The sequence below is a fragment of the Eretmochelys imbricata genome, chromosome 10, assembly GCF_965152235.1.
Source record: "Eretmochelys imbricata isolate rEreImb1 chromosome 10, rEreImb1.hap1, whole genome shotgun sequence".
Classification (NCBI taxonomy): domain Eukaryota; kingdom Metazoa; phylum Chordata; order Testudines; family Cheloniidae; genus Eretmochelys; species Eretmochelys imbricata.
This window is the reverse complement of record NC_135581.1, coordinates 149,899-165,380: the sequence shown is the minus strand read 5'-3', so window position 1 is coordinate 165,380 and position 15,482 is coordinate 149,899. Positions and strand designations below refer to the sequence as shown.

General features: G+C 44.7%; 1 protein-coding gene across 3 annotated transcripts in view; it reads left to right on the top strand.

Moving 5' to 3' along the window:
• Positions 1–15,482, top strand: part of UNKL (unk like zinc finger) — a 147,600-nt gene that overhangs the window by 9,865 nt on the left and 122,253 nt on the right. For all 3 annotated transcript variants that reach the window (XM_077829347.1, XM_077829350.1, XM_077829348.1), the window contains one exon: positions 9,707–9,883. In XM_077829347.1, coding sequence (XP_077685473.1) covers positions 9,707–9,883 — 177 coding nt within the window. The remainder of the gene's footprint in view (positions 1–9,706; positions 9,884–15,482) is intronic.

Below are 15,482 nucleotides of genomic sequence, written 5' to 3'. Positions count from 1 at the left end.
ATATTGTGTGAGTTATTAGAATATGAAAACTTAGAGGTGACACATCCCTTTCTGTAGCAGTTAGTGTGCTAAGCTTTAGTGGTCATGTCTGTGTTTCACAGTATGTGTACTAAACTGTATGGAAAGTGTAATGTCTAAATTGCCTTGTGTATGATCAGAATGCTGAAAACAGTTGCTTTTAAGTTTAAAAAAAACCACCTGTCAACTCCAGTAAAACTTATGATTTAGAGTACAGTGCTTTCATTATTACTAAAAGTTAGCATTTAGTATAATTTCATTTTTTTCAGCTTGGTTGATAATATAGAAATGTTGCATATAGAGCAGCTTTGATTAACAAACACTTCTTTTATCAGCTTGTTTTTTCTGAGGAGCATTCACCTTGAACAGTCTCATAATAACCATTAAGAAAAGGAGTACTTGTGGCACCTTAGAAACTAACAAATTTATTTGAGCATAAGCTTTCGTGAGCTACAGCTCACTTCATCAGATGCATTCAGTGGAAAATACAGTGGGGAGATTTATATACACAGAGAACATGAAACAATGGATGTTACCATACACACTGTAACGAGAGTGATCACTTAAGATGAGCTATTACCAGCAGGAGAGTTTAATCTTTAAAAAAGGGAAGAAGGAGGATCCTGGGAACTACAGGCCAGTCAGCCTCACCTCAGTCCCTGGAAAAATCATGGAGCAGGTCCTCAAAGAATCAATCTTGAAGTACTTGCATGAGAGGAAAGTGATCAGGAACAGCCAGCATGGATTCACCAAGGGAAGGTCATGCCTGACTAATCTAATCGCCTTTTATCATGAGATTACTGGTTCTGTGGATGAAGGGAAAGCAGTGGATGTATTGTTTCTTGACTTTAGCAAAGCTTTTGACACGGTCTCCCACAGTATTCTTGTCAGCAAGTTAAAGAAGTATGGGCTGGATGAATGCACTATAGGGTGGGTAGAAAGCTGGCTAGATTGTCGGGCTCAACGGGTAGTGATCAATGGCTCCATGTCTAGTTGGCAGCCGGTGTCAAGTGGAGTGCCCCAAGGGTCGGTCCTGGGGCCGGTTTTGTTCAATATCTTCATAAATGATCTGGAGGATGGTGTGGATTGCACTCTTAGCAAATTTGCGGACGATACTAAACTGGGAGGAGTGGTAGATACGCTGGAGGGGAGGGATAGGATACAGAAGGACCTAGACAAATTGGAGGATTGGGCCAAAAGAAATCTGATGAGGTTCAATAAGGATAAGTGCAGGGTCCTGCACTTAGGACGGAAGAATCCAATGCACCGCTACAGACTAGGGACCGAATGGCTAGGCAGCAGTTCTGCGGAAAAGGACCTAGGGGTGACAGTGGATGAGAAGCTGGATATGAGTCAGCAGTGTGCCCTTGTTGCCAAGAAGGCCAATGGCATTTTGGGATGTATACGTAGGGGCATAGCGAGCAGATCGAGGGACGTGATCGTCCCCCTCTATTCGACATTGGTGAGGCCTCATCTGGAGTACTGTGTCCAGTTTTGGGCCCCACACTACAAGAAGGATGTGGATAAATTGGAGAGAGTCCAGCGAAGGGCAACAAAAATGATTAGGGGTCTAGAACACATGACTTATGAGGAGAGGCTGAGGGAGCTGGGATTGTTTAGCCTGCAGAAGAGAAGAATGAGGGGGGATTTGATAGCTGCTTTCAACTACCTGAAAGGGGGTTCCAAAGAGGATGGCTATAGACTGTTCTCAATGGTAGCAGATGACAGAACGAGGAGTAATGGCCTCAAGTTGCAGTGGGGGAGGTTTAGATTGGATATTAGGAAAAACTTTTTCACTAAGAGGGTGGTGAAACACTGGAATGCGTTGCCTAGGGAGGTGGTGGAATCTCCTTCCTTGGAAGTTTTTAAGGTCAGGCTTGACAAAGCCCTGGCTGGGATGATTTAACTGGGAATTGGTCCTGCTTCGAGCAGGGGGTTGGACTAGATGACCTTCAGGGGTCCCTTCCAACCCTGATGTTCTATGATTCTATGATTCTATGGGGGGCGGGGGGAAACCTTTTGTAGTGATCATCAAGGTGGGTCATTTCCAGCAGTTGACAAGGACATCTGAGGAACAGTAAGGGGTGGGGGGGAGGGAGTCTGCATAGCCAGACAATCCTGCTGTCAGGGTGCCAATGCCTGAGATGATGCGGCGTCCAGGATTTCAACGTTTATGGATCTTGGGTAGCAGATAGAATACCCCATGTCGGGGTTCCGGGGCTCCAGATTGACAGATCCAGAAGAGTACCCAGAAGTCACCTACTACAGGACAGGCCCAACAAAGAAAATAACAGAACGCCACTAGCCATCACCTTCAGCCCCCAACTAAAACCTCTCCAACGTATCATCAAGGATCTACAACCTATCCTGAAGGACGACCCATCACTCTCACAGATCCTGGGAGACAGGCCAGTCCTTGCTTACAGACAGCCCCCCAACCTGAAGCAAATACTCACCAGCAATCGCACACCACACCACACAACCACTAACCCAGGAACCTGTCCTTGCAACAAAACCCGTTGCCAACTGTGTCCACATATCTATTCAGGGGACACCATCATAGGGCCTAATCACATCAGCCACACTATCACAGGCTCGTTCATCTGCACATGTACCAATGTGATAGATGCCATCATGTGCCAGCAATGCCCCTCTGCCATGTACATTGGTCAAACTGGACAGTCTCTACCTAAAAGAATAAATGGATACAAATCAGACGTCAAGAATTATAACATTCAAAAACCAGTGGGAGAACACTTCAATCTCTCTGGTCACTCGATTTCTGCTCTCAAAGTGACAATTCTTCAACAAAAAAACTTCAAAACCAGTCTCCAACGAGAGACTGCTGAATTGGAATTAATTTGCAAACTGGATACAATTAACTTAGTCTTGAATAGAGACTGGGAGTGGATGGGTCATTACACAAGGTAAAACTATTTCCCCATGTTTATTCCTCCCCCACCCCCCACTGTTTCTCAGATGTTCTTGTCAACTGCTGGAAACGGCCGACCTTGATTATCACTACAAAAGGTTCCCCCACCCCCCCCCAACTCTCCTGCTGGTAATAGCTCATCTTAAGTGATCACTCTCGTTACAGTGTGTATGGTAACATCCATTGTTTCATGTTCTCTGTGTATATAAATCTCCCCACTGTATTTTCTACTGAATGCATCTGATGAAGTGAGCTGTAGCTCACGAAAGCTTATGCTCAAATAAATTTGTGAGTCTCTAAGGTGCCACAAGTACTCCTTTTCTTTTTGCGAATACAGACTAAAACGGCTGCTACTCTGAAACCTGTAATGACCATTGTCATTGGAATGTAAGCAGGGAAACATTTTTCTTAGTGTTATCTAAAATATAGCAAGTAAGAATTAGTGTATCAGATTGCAACCTTATAGTTAGGTGATGGTTTAATATCTGCCATATAAAATAAAATACAGGTCTTGTTTAAAGCTATGTCATATTGGCTTATGTTTAAGCAAAACATTACACTTTTCTAATAAAGTAGAGATTTTTGTCCATAGATCAGGAAACTTGGAATGGAAGATCAGCAGCAATTGTCACTCCTTTGTTTGTGTAATTTGATTTTAATGCTCTTGTTTAGTGTATGTAATATTAAGTGAGGATAAGAGCCTACTTCTTACTGACAGCTGTGAACCTGCTCCTTTTATCTCAAGTGGTAGAAGCATTTGCCTTTGTTGCTGGGTGCCTTGGGTTTGACCCCTGCTGATGACCGTCCATGGTGTCTGTCCGTGGTCATTGCATATGTATTACCATAGTGTTGCTTATTTGTACGACATTGTTATGAGCTGGGTGAAACCTGGTTATGGATTGACTTAAAACCCCATTCAGACTGATAGATGTGAACTCATCCTTCAATTAACATAACAGTAAGCTGCCTGGAAGCTTTTGGCTGAGGGGTGTGTATGTGTGTTTGAGAGGAGAGATGACACGGAAACTTAGAACAGAGACAAAAAAGCCAAGGAGAATAGCACAGTGCGACTCTGGAAAAAGCTAGAGGGAGAGCTTTTGGGTCTGGTGTGGGCAAAAGAGGCTCATAGGCTGTAAGCTAAGAAACTGCTCCTTTTGTTTTTGGTTCCTTCTGCATTCAGAGACCCAGGATTTCATACATTCCATGTAAAATAAACAAGATTGCTTCAAAGAAAATACCAGACTGCATCAATTTCTGCTTCCAGCTGGAACATCCCCAAGGCCCAAACTTTGACTAGCTGCTTGGGTCAAAAAGGGGGAACAATATATGTATGGGTTTATTTTTGCAAGGGATAGTCTGCGTTTTCAAGGTGCCACAAGTCCTCCTGTTCTGTTTGTGGGTACAGACTAACACGGCTGCTGCTCTGGAACCCGTTTTTTTTACTGACACTCTGCTGAAATTGTGCCTAGGGTGCCAGCACAGCAAGCAAGCAAAATTCATGCAGTTTGGCTTCGTGCTCTTGCTTCTGTTGGGCTGTGTGGGAAGAGCCCTTGGTGAGACCAGCACAGGAAAAAATCTCTATTGATGGGGGCAGTGGTGTTCTCTGTCTTCCCTATGTACTGCATTCCCAAAAGAGTGGAGCACTGTACCTTTGCTTCTCATATGCAGAACATTTCCCATAAAGTCCAGCAGGATCATTAAAGTGAATCTAAGAAGGATTGTATCCTTTTGCATCGTTTGCTTTTCACGGCTGATCCTGGATTTGGGGGCCTGCAGGAGTGCCGGAACCTGTATAGAAGTGGGGCGGGGGGACTGGTGCAGGATCTGTAGCTCTGACCCCCTGCCTCTCCTCTTTCCCCTGAGGTTCTGCCCCCTATCCAGGCTGGAAACCGGACCCGGGCCTTTAGGGTGACCATATTCCCTCCTTCCCTCCCACGTGGAGCTGGCCTGAGCCCTCCTCCCCTCCCCACCCCCCTGCACCAGGTGCAGAGCTGACCCGAGCCGCTTCCCCTGACCCCAGCTGCGCTCCAACCTTCCACAGAGCTGGCCTGAGCTGCACGCCCCCGCCTCCCCCCCCCTCTCGCGGGGCTGGCCCAAGTCCCATCACTCACCCCCCTTAACCCCTTTTTGGCAAAACTGGGCGTGTGTCCATGCCCCCCCAGGTGTGCCGTCCAGGACAGGTGGAGGGACCAGGGCTCCCCATAGCAGCCCGGGCTCCCTGGGCAGCTCTTACTACGGCCCAGCTCCGGCTTTCGGCCTGGCCAGTGGGTAGGATCTTGGGGAGGAACGGAAGGAGCAGGGGACTGGATCCTGTGATGAGGGCGGTGTGGGGCCCATGGGGGCCAAAATTCTTCTTTGTGCCCAGGGCCCCAATAAATCTTAATCCGCCTCTGAGCTAGAGCAGTATTATGATTGGCATTTAAAAATATGTAAAATGAATATCCACTGTCCTTTATTTTCTTAGAGTGCGCACAGGCTTAAGATAGCTTGTGCCATCCCATGACGCTCAGTTAAACTGTTAAGGCAACTATTTTTTGTATGCAAAACCACACAGAATTCCAAACGATGTGCTCGTTTCCATGCTCTTAAGTTCAGTGAGAGCGGGTTTTGGCCCTTGAGGACAAAAAGTAAAACAAAGAGCTGAGTGAAGTTGGAAAATTTGTCCCTTTCACCAGCAGAATTCGGTCCAATAGAAGATATTACCTCACCTCCCTTGTCTCTTTCTCATCACTGATTGACTGATATAATAATTGGACTATTTCTTTTCTCGTAAAATTGTCCTAGTTTTCATCTGAGATGGTTCAAAGTCTTCAGTGCCTAGAAAGTGCAGGCAGCATTAGAGAAAATTAATGTTGTTTTTAAGTACGCCTTGATTTTAAGAATATTATGGTTCATATAAACAAGGAACAAAATTAAAGTAAAATAGTTTTATACACATTTAAAAGTGGATTTAATTTGATTGATGGTGTCTTTGCGGGGGAAATAGCTTGTTGTGGGAGTCTGAACCTCAAATGTTAAGTAATTGAATAAACTGATTGATAACACCATAATGTTGTACACAAAGGATATCAAGTAGGGTTCCCAACTTTCTAATTGCACAAAAATGAACACCCCTGTCCCGCCTCTTCCCCAAGGTCCCGCCCCTGCTCACTCCATCCCCCCTCCTTCTGTCTCTGGCTCTCCCCCACACTCACTTTCTCATTTTCACCAGGCTGGGGCAGGGGGTTCTGGTATGGGAGGGGGTGTTGGCTCCGGGGTGGGGCCAGAAATGAGAGGTTCAGGGTGTGTGTTTGGGGGGGCTCCAGCCTGGGGCATGGGGTTTGGGGTGCAGGAGGGGGCTCCAGGCTGAGGGGTTCATAGAATCATAGAATATCAGGGTTGGAAGGGACCTCAGGAGGTCATCTAGTCCAACCCCCTGCTCAAAGCAGGACCAATCCCCATCTAAATCATCCCAGCCAGGGCTTTGTCAAGCCTGACCATAAAAATATCTAAGGAAGGAGATTCCACCACCTCCCTAGGTAACGCATTCCAGTGTTTCACCACCCTCCTAGTGAAAAATTTTTTCCTAATATCCAACCTAAACCTCCCCCACTGCAACTTGAGACCATTACTCCTTGTTCTGTCATCCGCTACCACTGAGAACAGTCTAGATCCATCCTCTTTGGAACCCCCTTTCAGGTAGTTGAAAGCAGCTATCAAATCCCCCCTCATTCTTCTCTTCTGCAGACTAAACAATCCTAGTTCCCTCAGCCTCTCCTCATAAGTCATGTGTTCCAGTCCCCTAATCACTTTTGTTGCCCTCTGCTGGACTCTTTCCAATTTTTCCACATCCTTCTTGTAGCATGGGGCCCAAAACTGGACACAGTACTGCAGATGAGGCCTCACCAATGTCGAATAGAGGGGAACGATTACGTCCCTCGATCTGCTGGCAGTGCCCCTACCTATACATCCCAAAATGCCGTTAGCCTTCTTGGCAACAAGGGCACACAGTTGACTCATATCCAGCTTCCTAGGTCCTTTTCTGCAGAACTGCTGCCGAGCCATTCGGTCCCTAGTCTGTAGCAGTGCATGGGATTCTTCCATCCTAAGTGCAGGACTCTGCTCTTGTCCTTGTTGAACCTCATCAGATTTCTTTTGGCGGTGGCTCTCGGCTGAAGAAGGGAGTTGGGGTGCAAGGGTGAGTTTGGGATATGGGCCCCAGAAGGGAGTTTGGGTGCGGGAGGGGGCTCAGGGCTGGGGCAGGTATGCGGGAGGGGGTGCAGGCTCTGGGGTGGGACTGGGGATATGGGGTTTGGGATTCAGGAGAGGGCTCAGGCCTGGGGCAGAGGGTTGGGGTACGGGAAGGGGTATGGGGTGTGGGAGAGGGATCAGGGCTCGGGCAAGGGTGTGAGAGGGGGTGATGGCTCCGGCTGGAGGTGCGGGGACTGGGGTTGGACTGGGGATGAAGGGTTTGGGGTGCAGGTGGGGGCTCAGGCATGGGGTTGGGGTGTGGGAGGAGGTGCGGGCTCCGGGTGGCACTTACCTTGGGGAGCTCCCTGGAAGCGGCAACATGTCTCTCCTACTCCTAGGCAGAGGCGTGGCCAGGCGGCTCTGTGCGGTACATGCTCACTGCCTCCGCCATGGCCAGTGGGAGCTGCGGAACTGGCGCTTGGGATGGGGGCAGCATGCAGAGCTCCGCTGGCAGTCCCTCTGCCTAGGAGCCAAGGAACATGTTGCTGCTTCCGGGGACCCATGCAGAGCCAGGTAGGGAGCCTGCCAGCCCTGCCAACTGGACTTTTAATGGCCGAGTCAGCAGTGCTGACCGGAGCCACCAGGGTCCCTTTTCGACCGAGCGTTCCAGTTGAAAACTGGACGCCTGACAACCCTAATATCAAGTTAGATCTTTCCTGAAAGCTAATGACATGCTGGTGATTGATTATCATTGTGAAATATATATGTTAACCCTATATGAGGAAATATGGATACTTAATGATATTGTGCTTTAAAGTCTGTGACCAAAGACAAACAGGTTTTCTCTCAGAAAGGAGGGATGGCAGTTATAAAAACTAAGCAAGGTTGGACCAAAAACAATGGAAGCCCCATTTACATATGAATCAGCAAGAGGTATGGGAAGTTCACAGGAAGGGAAGAACAGCATGAGGCCATCCTGAGTCTGGAGACAAAGCAGTGAGTTTTGGAACATATAAGGAGAGAGAAGAAACCATATTGCCATCAATCACTGGACAGACACAAGGGGACAGAGCTCTTGCAAACTGAGACAGATGGTCCTTCAAGCAAGAGGTTGAAGTCTTTGGGAACTGAATATAAGTGAGAAACCTGCTTAGGCAAAGATCTTTCATCTAGGACTGCGGTTCTCGAACTTCATTGCACCACAACCCCCTTCTGAAAACAAAAATTACTGCATGACCCTGGGCAGGGTGGGCTGGAGCCCCGCTGCCCCGGGCTGGAGGAAGGAGAACAGAACCTGAGCCCTGCTGCCCTGGGCTGAAGTCCTTGGGCTTCAGCTTCAGCCCCAGGCAGTCGGGCTTGTGCTTGAGCCCAGACCCCAGCAAGTCTAACACCGGTCCTAGTAACCCCATTAAAATGTGGTCCTGACCTACTTTGGGGTTCCAACTTACAGTTTGAGAACCGCTGATCTAGGAAGACAAGGGAAACCAGCACCTTGAACTTCTGTGGAAGGTCCCAACTGACAGAAAGTCAGCCATGGCTGGAAAGAAAATGATTGGTGAGAAAAATACCATGAGCAAAATCGGTAGCCTGTTAGGTCAGGTCTTAGCTATTAGAAAGCATATTTTTACTTTTGTTTATTTGTAATCCATTCTACCTTCAATTTCTTCTATTTGGTATCACTTAACCTATGTTCTTTTGTTAATAAACTTGTTTTACTTTTGATCTAAAACAGGGTTTCTCAACCTGGAGGTCATGACCCCCGGGGGGGTCACAGGATGGGTTGGGGGAGGGGTTAGGCAAGTGCAGGGCTGGCATTAGGCGGTGGCAATCAGGGCAGTTACCTGGGACACTGCAAAATTAAGTTGCATGCTTCAGCCATGGCGGTGGGTCTGAAGTGTGTAACTTAGCTTGTTGGGTCCCCTGTTGTGTGGGGCCTTGGGCAGTTGCCCTGTTTGCCCTAATGCCAGCCCTTTTAGTAGGTGGGCCACAGTTTTTTAAGTCCAAAAGGAGTTGCAAGCACAAAAAGGTTGAGAAACACTGATCTAAACCAACTCAGTGCTGTATTTGAATTGAAGTAATTAACTCTAATTAAAGTAATAAGCTGTACTTCTGTCTCTTTAAGGGAGCAACAAATCTTCTTATTTCTCTGAGTGTTCCAGGAAAAGGATGGACACTTCAGGGCAGAAGGTTTTGGGGAAGTTCAGGACTGAGTGTGTGTTGGGTGTCACTCTGCAAGTAGTAACTAAGGCTGGTGGAGACCAGTGTGGAGCTGTTCCATTGTAGGCACGCTACTGGGATCAGAGCACTGAACCAGGCCTGCACAGCACACACATGCTCAGGGAGCTACATGCTTGTCTACTGGCTGCTGGTGTCTGGGCTGTGAGCCATCGCAGCAGAGCATTTAAGGCACCAGAGTTACAGGGCAGGGGGTGAGACAACTTCTCTCTGGTCTGAATTGTATTGCCAAAACGTTACAAGTAAGTTATAAGAAGGAAAGGGACAGCAAAATGTTTGGTTAGGAGTTTAAACACAATCTTCCAGGCACTGCGCAGTGGTGCTCCATAATTGTTTCCTTCTATTATGTAGTTGTCCTTATCTGCATCGAACAACAGGGGATACAGAAAGAAAATATCATCTCAGATATTACAAGACTGGAACATGTATTCATGAAACAGATGCTCGGGGCCACTGTGTGAAGAATGGACTCCACTGTGCCTTTGCTCATGGGCCTCATGACCTTAGACCACCAGTATATGATATAAGGTATCCTTTTATTTTTAACTTTCAGTCCTCATTATTAGGAGACCATTGTCCTATAACATTCCAGTCTGTAGACATTAAACTTTTCTGTCTCCAAATACAATTAACTTTACAATCAAATGTATAATTAACTTTCTGACATTATTACTGTAAATGTAAAAACCTATATTAAATCAATATTAAGATTGCAAATATAAAATAATGGGAAATTAAAATATTAACATTTTTAGAGCAACAGTAATGTATCCATGTATGAAGGACCCTGCATGTAATGCACTTAAGAGTGCACAAGGCTGGATATTTTACCTTTTTGCCTTGATGCTGTGTAGATCTTCTTGTGCTGCTAAATTCATAAAAATGATCATTTTGATGCTATCTTTCAGCTCCTCATTTTGTGTTTGTGATATTTTGCCTCCTTTGTACATGGTTTCTTTGGGATTTTTGATTTTTTTGTTGTCCCTTTTCCCCTCCCCCAATACGTGAGATGTCAGTGGTCTCTGTTGCTGCCTTTTAAAGGTGAGATTAGGTGGCAGCCAAAGGGTGATGCTTTGTGATTCAGGATAACAAGGAGGATGAGCGTTATTTGTGACTGTGAACCAGCTTTTGAAATACTAGGGGACAAGAGGAAGGGGATAATGCACAGGCTTAGGATAAACAGTGGGATCCTTATAGGAAGTGATGATTGCCAGCCAGGCCTTCTGAGCTTTGTAGGGATGGAGCTCTGCTCCTGCAGGATTTAAGAGCCTTTAATGGCAACTGCTACCTTCTGCAATCCATCCCTTTTGTTATTCCTTGTTCCCTGCCTACAGCTTCAGGCTCACTGTTCTGTTGCTAAATTGTTCCCAGAATTACTTCTGCAACATTAAAGCTTATTGAATAATTTCATAGTCATTTAACATGAGCTTTAATTCCCACCGTACCACAGAATTCCTTGCATCTCTGCATGATCACATACTGTTTCAATTATCTATCACATACTATTTTTTCCATAGGATTCCTGCCTTGTGCAGTGTGCACTCTGAGTGAGACAGCAATTCAGTATTTTTTTTTACCCTCCTTATTCACCATGTGGTACTATGCCTTATTTTCTGCATACCAAACCTCATCATGAGTACAGTATATTCCATTTCCTTGTGATGTTTTATATTGTGATCATCTTTGTGGTACCTGAGTGTCTCACAGACATTAAAGAATTTACTTACAAAACCTCCTGAAGTGTGTGTAGAGAAGCATTATTATTCTAGTTTTATGGATGGAGAACTGAAGCACAGAGATATTTAAGCTAAAATTCACAAAAGTGATTGCTAAATGCTTCATTCATTGGATTTCCAACTTGAGATGCTCTATGGTTTGATACTGAGCACTAGCATCTTCCACCAGTTTCAGCTGGAGTTACGAATGCTCAGCACTTCTTAAACTCAGGCTTTAGGTATCTCAAATTATGCATCTAGAAAATGGAGAACATACAACTAGTTGGCAACCTTTTGGTTTAAGTGACTCCCAACATCATATAGGAAATATGTGGCTAAATTGGTTCACTGTATTAACTACGAGAACCTTCTTTGTCTTCCTGTAGGCCCCTGCTTTGTTCCTGTCACATCTTCTTCTCTTGTCTTCTGCAAATGAAGTAGAATTCTTATAGATAATAGTCTCCTTAACCGTAGTGCTGTCTCATTCATAGTCCATCCTGTGCGCTGAATGAGGCAGGAGTCCTGTTGAAAACATAGTATGTGATATGTAATTAAATAAGGATGGTCACAATTCATTTGCACAAGGAGGCCAAATAATGCAACCTCCCCTGCAAAGAACATAACCTTATATATGCTTGTATTGCGGAGGAGATGAGTGGTGGCAGGGGTGAATTGTGGAGGTCAAGAAATGGGAGGAGATAGGATTACTAGGTTGAATTAGGTTTACTAGATAGCAACTGTGAAAAAACTGGATGGGGGTGGGGGGTAATAGGCTCCTATATAAGAAAATGTCCCAAAAAACGGGACTGTCCCTTTAAAAACGGGACATCTGGTCACCCTACGTTGAATGGAAAGTGTAGAGGATGAAAGCAAGGAAGCAGTCTGCCTTTGTGACAGAGGAAGAGGTGTGTGAGCAGGTAATGGAGGAAGGGAGAGGTAAGGGAGAGAGGGTTAGAGGTCACATCAAGTTCTTGGGATTTTTTTCACTGAAGAAGTTGGCAAGATCCTGGCAGGAGGGGAGAGAATTTTTAGAGGAAGAGAAAAATCGTAAATAGGCAGCTGGTATTGTGAGCGTGGAAATAATTGAGAGTGGAGGAATAATGTTGCTGCTTATTCAGAAAGAAGGGAAAGGTAAATAAAAATGAATTTGTAGTGGAGGAAGTAAGCATAGGCATGGGACTTCAACAATAGACTCTTATGAGTGTAGAAACAGGAGCAGAGAAAGTGTGTGTGTATAAGGGGGGGGAACCAGAGATAGGGGTTGGCAGGGTGAACCTTGCAGTGTGAGAGAGGGGAAAAGGAGTCAAAGGTGGTGGCGAACGCAAGTTGGAGGGAGTTAATGATCATATCGGTGGAGGAGAAGGAAAAAGAGGATAGGGAGGAGTGGGCTGAGAACAAAATTCCTTAATATTGATGGATTGGAAGTTGTATAATCTATATGGAAAGGGAGAGGAGAAAATAATTGGGTGGAGTGTTGTTCGAAAAAAGGAAGGGGTGTGTGTGTGTGTGTGTGTGTGTGTGAATGGGGATGAGTTGGAAGTGGGAGGAATGGGAGAGAAAAAACCTGCCACTCCAGAATGTTCCTGTGGTCCAATTCAGGATGGGGAGTGTGAGAGAGGGAAAGACCGCTGTAAGAGGAGAGCAGCTATAGAGGCGGTGTCACAGAACAAGATTCAGGTCTCAGGGAGAGCCAGGATCAGGAAATGATGGCATCGTGGGAGCTGCTATCTCTGGAGATGGAATGGGCACTTTGGAGGGTGGAGGGAAATGGGGATAATGTGAGGTTTTGAAGAGGAAAAACTTGGGATGAGGTGATGACAGGGAAGGGTGTAGGGGTAGGAGAGTGGGGATGTGGTTAGGAGCTGGGTTGCGGGTGGAGTAGCTGGAGGCAATGAGGGGAAGTCAGGAGAATGTGTGGAATATGGATTTGTGGGGTTGTATAAGGAGTTGGGAGATGAATGTACTTTGAAAGACTCAGTGGCCAAATTGTTCTTCTGCTGTGGTGAAATTTTTCTGCCTCTTCCTCAGTGGGGATAGTGGTAGTGTGGAAGTGCCTAGAGGCAGCCATCAGGGCCTGTCAAGGTTCCTTCTCTGCTCTGAACGCTAGGGTACAGATGTGGGGACCTGCATGAAAACCTCCTAAGCTTTCTTTTACCAGCTTAGCTTAAAACTTCCCCAAGGTACAAACTATTTTACCCTTTGCCCTTGGACTTTTACTGCCACCACCGAACATCTAACACCGGTATTATTATTATTAGGAAAGAGTTCATTTGGAAACATCTTTCCCCTCAAAATCCTCCCAAATCTTACCCCCTTTTTTCTGGGGAAGGTTTGATAAAAATCCTCACCAATTTGCATAGGTGACCACAGACCCAAGCCCTTGGATCTTAAGAAGAATGAAAAAAGCATTCAGTTTCTTAAAAGAAGAATTTTAATAGAAGAAAAAGTAAAAAAGAATCACCTCTGTAAAATGAGGATGGTAAATACCTTACAGTGTAATAAGATTCAAAACATAGAGAATCCCTCTAGGCAAAACCTTAAGTTACAAAAAGACACAAAACCAGGAATATCCATTCCATTCAGCACATCTTATTTTCTCAGCCATTTAAAGAAATCATAATCTAATGCATATCTAGCTAGATTACTTACTAAGTACTAAGACTCCATTCCTGTTCTGTCCCCGGCAAAAGCATCACACAGACAGAAACAGACCCTTTGTTTCTCCCCCCTTCCAGCTTTGAAAGTATCTTGTCTCCTCATTGGTCATTGTGGTCAGGTGTCAGCAAGGTTATCCTAGCTTCTTAACCCTTTACAGGTGAAAGGGTTTTTCCTCTGGCCTGAAGGGATTTTAAAAGTCCCTTTATATTTATGACAGGGCCCCATTTTGCTAGGCTGTAACGTGTAATATGAAAGAGAGTCCCTGCCCTGAAGAGTTGACAATCTTAGCGTATGAGAAGTGACAACAGGTGGATACAATGACAAATGGGGTAGGGAGAGACAAGGTAGTGTTGAAGTGATCATATTTAGAGCAATAAGCAGTTGCCTAGCATGCTAGCTGTCCAGCTGTTTTGTAGACATCACTTCTGAAAAGATTTTCAGGAGGATAATGTGGTGGCTTTATGGATTTTTATGTGGCATTTTTCCCATACATAAGATGTGGAATGGGAGAAAGCACCAAAGATGCTTGAGGGCAAATTGTACTAATGGGTGTAAAAGATGGCATAATTGATAAAATGGAGGGATGTGTGGCAGAGTGGATAAAAATTTGATTTTTTTTTGGTAAATAAAAAAAATCAGATTTTCTATTTTAAATAAAATACAGACATGTAAAAAACCTATTTAAAATTAAGTTTGAAATTAGCAATTTATGTTAAGGCCTAACTTTATTATAATCCATTAAGATCAAGTAAATAGAAAAAATATTAAGCAGTACAGTAACTCCTCACTTAACGTTGTAGTTATGTTCCTGAAAAATGCTACTTTAAGTGAAATGATGTTAAGGAAATCGAATTTCCCCATAAGAATTTGTGTAAATAGCGGGGTTAGGTTTCAGGGAAGGCAGATACAAAAATTAATACAAAATTAATACAAAAATTAAGAATCTGGAAAAACATAAATTAAGAACATACGAACAGCCACACTGGGTCAGACCAAAGATCCATCTAGCCCAGTATCCTGTCTTCCGACAGTGGACAATGCCAGGTTCCCCAGAGGGAATGAACAGAACAGGTAATCATCAAGTGATTAAACAATATAATTGCTTAAATGTCTATAGATATAGTATATGCTCCTGGTTAGCAAAAAGAAGTATCAAATTTGGTGTAAAGGCTATATTTAGTTGCAAATCAACATGTTTGAAATGTCCCCAACCAGTGAGAATCAGCCTTTCTTTTAGAAAATAACTAAAAAGTACCAAAGGAATTAAAACTGATCCGTCCTAGTGAGTGGATGGTAATATATTAGAGTTGATAGGTAGGGCATATCTAAGCTGTAAAGAGCCTTTAAAAATAAAGACAAGAAGCTTGTTTTTGGGATGGAGGACAGGGAGCTAGTGGATGGGGGCCTGCATTGTGCAGGAGGTCAGACTAGATGATCATAATGGTCCCTTCTGACCTTAATATCTATGAATCTATGTAATCAGTGCAATAAGAAAAGATGATGATCTAGCAGCAGTGTCTTTAATACACCTGCTGGGACAAGATTGAGTTTATCAAGGCCAGAAACAGGAAGCTGAAATGGTTAAGATGTGAGATGAGTTTTGTCTGTGTGAACTGAGAGGAAAGATCTGATCTTATGGACGTTGTGTAGGAAGAAACAGCAAAAATTAGAAATGGAGGCATGGGTCTAAAGAGAGGATAGAATCAAAGATAATAAGGAGGGCCAAATAGCACCTGGAGCTGCAGCTAGCGAGA